Source organism: Cornus florida, unplaced genomic scaffold (genome assembly GCF_030987335.1).
Source record: "Cornus florida cultivar Cherokee Brave unplaced genomic scaffold, ASM3098733v1 CherokeeBrave_3.0.0_Hap2_Chr04, whole genome shotgun sequence".
NCBI lineage: Eukaryota > Viridiplantae > Streptophyta > Magnoliopsida > Cornales > Cornaceae > Cornus > Cornus florida.
In genome coordinates this window covers 90,603,279-90,610,812 of record NW_026775574.1, presented here as the reverse complement: position 1 = coordinate 90,610,812, position 7,534 = coordinate 90,603,279, and the positions used below count along the sequence as shown (strand labels likewise).

At 35.1% G+C, this 7,534-nt stretch overlaps 1 protein-coding gene across 1 annotated transcript; it reads right to left on the bottom strand.

Moving 5' to 3' along the window:
* Positions 1–976: 976 nt before the first annotated feature.
* Positions 977–2,548, bottom strand: LOC132302315 (GRAS family protein RAD1-like). The gene has a single exon (XM_059799151.1). It carries the CDS (start codon positions 2,546–2,548, stop codon positions 977–979), a length of 1,572 nt encoding a protein of 523 aa, XP_059655134.1.
* Between the last annotated feature and the right edge of the window lie 4,986 nt (positions 2,549–7,534).

The following is a 7,534-nucleotide window of genomic DNA, read 5'->3' as shown; positions in this document are numbered from 1 at the left end:
ATCCTTAATTAGGCACTTAACATTCTGTAATTTTTTAGTCCTCCCACATACCAAATTATTCAGCATATACATAGTGAAATATATGTTGCTTCCATGTCACCACACTGATGCAGTTCAGCACCACAACCCCTAGATAACATTGTAACATTGCTTCTCCTAGCGGTCCGATTAGATACTATTTTTGTGTCGCGATAGGGTAGGAAAGCACAGGAGAGAAGAGAAGGAAAGATTTCTAAAATCTCTCATTTTCTCATGTTTGTTTTGCTTTAGAATAGAGTAAAGAAGAGAGGAGTGAATTTTTCAGGAATTTTTAGGACATCTTCTTCTAATTTTCTCTTTACTTCTTTGAGTTTCTTTTCTCTATCTTTCCTCCGTTTCTCCAAACAAATTCAATATCTAATGCACAATGTACTGTCACCATATAGAATTACTTATGTTGGAGTTGAAAACAGTTTTCCGAAAACTGAACCAAGCAAGGCTTAACTTCTCATTTGTTATTATAAAAAAGAGACATTTACCACTAATATAATGCAGAACCTACCAATAGCATAATCATGCCATTCTTTAATGGTTGATCATTAAAAATTCTGTAGCAATTACATTGATTATCACATGATAATTAGGCCTAAAAATTGTGAACAAATTGAGTCAGTTTTGGTTATTAATTAGAGAACAAAAAAATGGCAGTATGTACATTGAATACCACCAGTCTATATGCACATTAAACCACCAATACTACTTTATTTCATAACTTCACCCTCCCAAACACCAAATATTCAAACTCGGTTTCTTTATTTTCCATCCAAATTCAAGAGTCTGGACTCAATTGAATTTGGGTATAGCAAACTTCGCATTGTGGTAGCAGATAATGCTTTATTTTCAGTTCCATGGAAACCCCAAAATGCTTTATTGATTGCAGAACTTGATCCTAGTCTCCTTTCTGGGCACTTGGAACTGCAAATTGGGCAGCTAAAATTCAGCATTTCCAGCAAGAAGCCGCGACAATCGGCTTTGATTTCCACCCAAGAACCAAGCAACCCTTCTCCTCCACAATGGTGTAACCATCACAAATCTTGATCTTCCCCAGCCATTGCTTTGCCTGAGCCACCATCTTAATTGGCGCAGGCTGGAAACCAGCTCGGCTCATTCTCCTTCGCCACTGGTCCACCCTCTCGTGCCTTTCCACCCTTGCCGGCCCCTCACAGCTCACAATGTTCTTAATCTCCTCCGCAAAGTAGAACTGCTCCATCTTTGCACGCCTTGTGTCATACTTAGGTAGCATTGCATCAAGGGAGTCAAAAATTGCTGAATAATAGTGGAGTGCTTCCATGAACCTCCCAAGAAAGAAAGGTCCATTGTGGCTCGAGTCCTGCTCCACGAGGACTAGGACCTTGGGAGAGAGCTCATGGATCATCTGCAGAACCGAGTTTAAAGCCCCACGGCTTTCCTTCACCACGCAATGCAACTGCAAAATGCTATTGACTACAAGCACTTCGCCATCAAGCGTTTTGATGTCTTCGGGTTTTAGGTTTTCCAAGTTACTTTCCACCATGGAAAACTCCAAATTTATACCCAATCCTTCTGCAAAAGCCTCAAGCTCGTCGCCAATGGTTTGGAACTTTTCAACACAAAGGCCAACCCCTGTGATCCTGAGGCGGCGTGGTGGCTGGCCAGCACGGTTGGACAGGCTCTGGATTAGTCCGCGCCATTGTTGTCCATGTGGCAAACCAAGGGTCATACCCAAGTCCACCACATGGACAAAACTCTCTCCCTCAAAGGCTTCCAATACTGCAGCATTGGCCACAAAGTGTCCGAACTGGATATGTGGGCAAATTTCGTACACAAGGCGTAAAGCCTCGTCCTTCCTCTCCGAGGCAATGTCCATTATGTTCATGGTGGGCGCGACAAAACCAACAGTCCCTAGTGGTTGAACCAGAGACAGCCGGTCAGCCAGCCCCTGGACAAAGCAGGACGCCACGCGCTGGAAAGAAGAGCCAAACACTAGAGCATTGGACCGGAGCTCTGACAACAAAGCTGAGGCATGTGACTTGTCACGACAAGCCACTGCCTCAGCACACGAAATCAGAAGCTGAACAAGCCTCATTCCATCCTGTGATCCATCCTCCCCGAATTGATCACCATCCTGGGAGCCAATTATCGCGGCTGCAGCCTCCTCGACAGCCTCAGCTGCTAGGTATCTCTGTGTGTAAGTCCATATATGGTCCCGGAATTGCAGCCTAGTCAAACTACTCAAGCTACTAGTGCTGCTGCTTTTCGGGAGAATGCAGCTGCTATTATTGGTGCTTCCATTGCTGTAGAGGCTACCATTGCTTCCAACTGACTCAGCAACACTCATTGTTCTTTTGAGCCTCTTATGGTTCCTATTTTCTTCCGAAAATGTCCGGAACCAAGTGGACGCAGAGTTTTCCAAAATGGGAAGAAAAGGGTTTGGATAGCAAGCCATGGCTGAGAGACTCAGATCAAGACCACTCACCTCATCACTTCTTTCGCTATAACACAAGTCATTGGACAAGAGACTATGAGCCATAGCCTTTCAATCTCTCTTCTCCCTTTCTCTCTCTATATCTCTATCCAAAATGAAAAGATATTCAACAAGGCTCTGAAAGAACCATTTACCTTTGCTTGCACATTATATAGAAAAATCAACAATGGGTACTTCTTGTTCTTCGTTAAAATCAATGAATTCTTGACATTCTAAAATACTAATTAACTATGAAAAAGTGGGAAGAAGAGAATTTTTTTGATATGCTGTCTCCTACAAGAATAGCATATAGAAAAAAATTGCATAGAGCAATGGTTGCAAAATACTGTGCATATTACCCTTTAAATTACTTCCAGAAATTTTGGAGGGTTATACTTGTCCATCTCTTGACATAGGTGGTAACTTTATACTTCCATGACTTTTGGAAAAACCTTAAATTAACTTCTAAATTGCCTCAAACTCTTGATATTTCATCGAGTCCTTTTTACCCTTTACATTTTTCAAGCTTGTGCATAGAAGTGGATAAAGTTTACGAGTCACCTCTGTGTCAATTTGATGTAACCATTTTGTAAAGTAATGAAAATGGGTGGCTTATTGGAACATTAAATAATAGGAATAGAAATATTCAATGATAGAAAAATGAATTCGGATCCAAGGGATTGTGAGTCACGGTGTAATAGTCTTATAATAAAGTAAAACACTGTAAAACACAATGTAATATATTTATTGTATGGTTCGCCGTATCAGTCAATAAGCGACGCATTGTTTGGTTCGTAATTTTTTTTTAAGAGTCTGATATCGTTACATACCTTCATGAACCGGTCGATTTATATCAATATTCGCTTGAATTCGTTACACCGTGATTGCGACCGATAGCGCAATTGCGAATCATAATTTGTTGTATAAACGATATGAGTTATAACACAAGCGTATAAACACAATAAATGAAACCGCACATAAAAAGATCCGACTTCTATAAGAAATCATCTAGTCATCTCAAATTTGGTCCAAAAAAATCAGGTATACGTGAACCCGAACCCCTACATAAATTGATCATTTGGTTAAGACCAAGTAAAGTAGAACCAAAAGTTTATTATCAAAGCATGTGAACCATAAGAAATTTAATCATATATATTCACATTAACCCTAATTAATCAACTCTTTAGTAAGGTTTTGGGGCCGGCTCACTTAACAATATTGGGACCTACAAAAACCATATGTACGAGAGGCTGGATGCGTGCATGTCTCTGCGCCTTCCTACATTACTAATACGGAGTATTATTTTTATTTTTATATATATATATATAGTAATATTACAACTATGTTACTAATATTATATTATTATATATTATTACTGTAAGATATAATAAAAACAAGGTATCAATTGCAATTTAACTTTCTATGCATGGACTATTGTAGTCCTAAAAAATACTTTCGATACGATCCTTGTAACATTTTTATAAAGCCTAAAAATGACAGCAACAAGAGAATAAAAATGGTGTATGCATTTCCTGCAACTTTGGACAGCAACAGAGCTGTCTGAGGCTAAAATTTGAAGCAGTCCATTCCATCATAACTGACAAATGAGTAAAAATTAGTAAAGCAACTAATGGATGCCATTCAAGCGGTTGGTGGATGCTTAGGTTATGATTCGGTCCTCTGTTTTTGGAAGAACTTCAATGCATCCAGCATTTGTCAGATGTTTCGGTTATAATTCGGTTCTCTTGTTTTTAGAAAATCATTTATTTTGGACATTATACAGTGACCTAGTCGGTAAAACGACCAACTCCCCGAGCACATATGCCCGTGCCTGTGTTCGATTTCCTCCTCCCCTCCTTTGCGAAAAAAAAATATTAAAAAAATAAAAATAAAAAAATTAATCCTATAACTATTTACAAATTGTTTAAGCAATGGGTAGGTTCCTCATCTAAAAAATTATTGGTTTAAGTTGCTAATTTTTACCTTGCATGTTTTAATTCTTGAGTCTTTGGGGATTTGAAATTGGAAAAAGAAAAAGAAATAAGACTCATTTGTGTGTGTAGAATAAGCTGGAATTTATAAAGAACATATATATTTTTTCATTTTATCCTTATTAATTAATTAGAATTGTAATTAGGGATGTCAATTTAACTCATCGCGAAATCCCGTCCCGTCCAGCCATAATGGAATGGGTTTGGGATCAACATAATCGGGTTAGGGGCATGTTTGGGAAGAGAGTTTAAAACCCACAAAGCCCTGAACACCTAGTTAATAATTAGTAATATACAATTAAGGACAAATTACACAAATCACCCACGAGGTTTCTATATTGTTCATGTAGATAGAAGTTATAGCAATATTACACAAAGGTCCATATTGACCATTTGACCACAAAAAATCAATATAAATTTACACTTTTGACCTAAAAATTAAAGCATTTATTTTTAATATTTTTAAAACTCATAAATTTTCCGTATAAGTTATTTTATATGCCTACATGATAGGTTTGACTTCATCTCGATCTATGCCTTTGCCAAACACTGAAAAAATAAAAATATATATATATTTTACTTGAAAATAAATAAAAAAATTTAAAAAATATTTTACGTCCAAACAAACAAACAGAACAAGAAACAAATATGGCTGTAAGACTATGCCTTAAGGTATTATTGATTAATCCATACTCAACTACTAAAACCCATAAGAAGAGTTCCAAAATCGAAAGTCGAACAAATTTAAATCATTTTCGTTGTGATCATTAATATGTAGAAAGTATAGTACCAAAAAAAAAATTGGAAATATTAAAAATAAATGCTTTAATTTTAAGGTCAAAAGTGTAAATTTATATTAATTTTTTGTGGTCAAACGGTCAATATGGACCTTTGTGTAATATTACTGTAACTTCTATCTACATGCACAATATAGAAATCTCATGGGTGATTTGTGTAATTTGCCCTATAATTAAATATTCTTTTATTAGTTATAACATTTCTTTTTCCTTTATTTCATATGATAATTTTAAATTTTAATAAATTTTTATTATTATGGTTGTTAAATATTTGACCTTTTCTAAAAAATTTACGAGATTTATTTTAAATTTATTCAAGTTTGAATTATTTTTTTTAAAAAAATTTGTATATCAAGGCATCCCGAACTTGCCCCAACTTTGATGTGCGGCATCCCGAATTGAGTTTGAAAAAATATTATTATTTGTAGGACAGATTTGGAAAAGGAATGCCCATCTCAAACCGTCCTGTTATCATCCTAATTATAATCTTATGTTTTGCTAAAAAGAAGTGCAGTTAAATAAAGTTACACAAATACTTTCTATTTAAAATTCCAAATTCTTTTGATTCGAGTACACAAGTAAAAAGGAGGGGTTTGGATGTAATTTCACAATATTCAGTACGACTTTTCTCCATCGTACGGCGGCTTACTCATGATCCTTCTTGTTAGTGACAACTACAATTATATTAGTACGTTTATATTTCTCTTTCATCTTTTATTATTTCCTAAATTTTGCTATTAGATAAAATCATGGTTCATTATTGTACCCAAAACATGTCACTTTCTTTCTCCAAGGGGGTAGTTTGACACTTTTTAAATTCCAAGTGGTTTTGTCAAAAATTGGAAGCTTCATGCAACCTTTGTCATTTGAAAATGCTTTGAGATTAGGTCTAGATTGGAAGTTTCATACAAAGGCTTAATGAAAAAGCAGGCCTTGACAGTTGGTATTGAGTATGGATTAAAGTGTCATTTTGTGGCCAACCTTCATCCTAGTTTCTTACTCATTTAAATCTTGACTTCTTGTATTCATTTGTTTAGTGTTTGATCATAATTTTTTTTTTTATTTTAATTTAAGCTCGTGTGATTTGGAAGCCCGGGATGTATCTTAAATTGGGTTTTAGACCAAAACTTCACATATTGAATTGAGTTTAGAATTCATGGTTTGCAATTTCGATATTGTTTGTGATCGTGATATAATGGATTTGGACGAATATCAGTATAAATCGGTCGAACTGATCGGTTCATAGAGATGTATAATGATATCGGACCTTTGAAAAAAAATTACGAACTGACTGGTTGGTGTTCAATTTTTCGATTGCAACCAATAATTGTTGGACGCCACCATTTGTCTGGCTGTGTACAGTGGAATGCCCTCCATTTGTCTAGCACATGCCATTAGATCATTATACCTCATAAGAGGAAAAAATAAAAAATAATACACATACATAGAACTCTACAAACTCCTAAATTATAGTACCGGAAAAGGAACAACATATCATTCATTGTTATGCTGAAATATAATGAGTCAAAAATTGTCTAATGGTTACAATTTTTTAAAATCGACTTTTCAAAACTAATGACCACACTTATTAATTTAAAAGTCATAAACCATTAAAAATTTGAAGTCGCAACCGCAACATGCTTAGTCATATCTTTTCTGTATCTCAAAGTAAAAAAATGAGGGTTAAAGTTCTTGTAAGGACAAATAAGTGTGTGAGTTTTTTGTCAATGAAATAATTCTATCTTTTTTCTTTATTCTTCTTTAGAGTCGGAACTAAACATAGGCGTGTTTGGGATAAATTTTTAGTATTACTAATTACAGTTTTTGATAATTTTGTTATATCGTGAGAATGTTGATAAAATATATCATTCAAATAATATTTAAGATATAATTAACCCCATACTAATATGCCATAAGATATTTATAATATGCTAAAATAATTAATTAAATATTCAACTAGATATTTAATTAAACATGCAAATTAAAGCAATTACATAATAATAATAATAAATAAAGAACCTGGACCGAGACTAGTATTGAATACTATATCCTTAAGACAGATTCACCCCGCTATGGTGCTAACAGACTCAGTGGTGTCTATCTTCCAGGATACAACGATCTACATCCACCAGTAGTAGCACTACAAACTCGTGAATACGGCGAACTTTCTTCATGTAATACTCTCTCTGACTCAAAAATGAATTGGGTGCAATCCAAACCAAATGGCTTGGACCAAATTTAATATGGATCAATGAAATTGGTTT

What these genes read in the sequence shown, in the direction of transcription:
- LOC132302315 (XM_059799151.1), bottom strand. Translation starts at nt 2,548, where the DNA reads ATGGCTCATAGTCTCTTGTCCAATGACTTGTGTTATAGCGAAAGAAGT.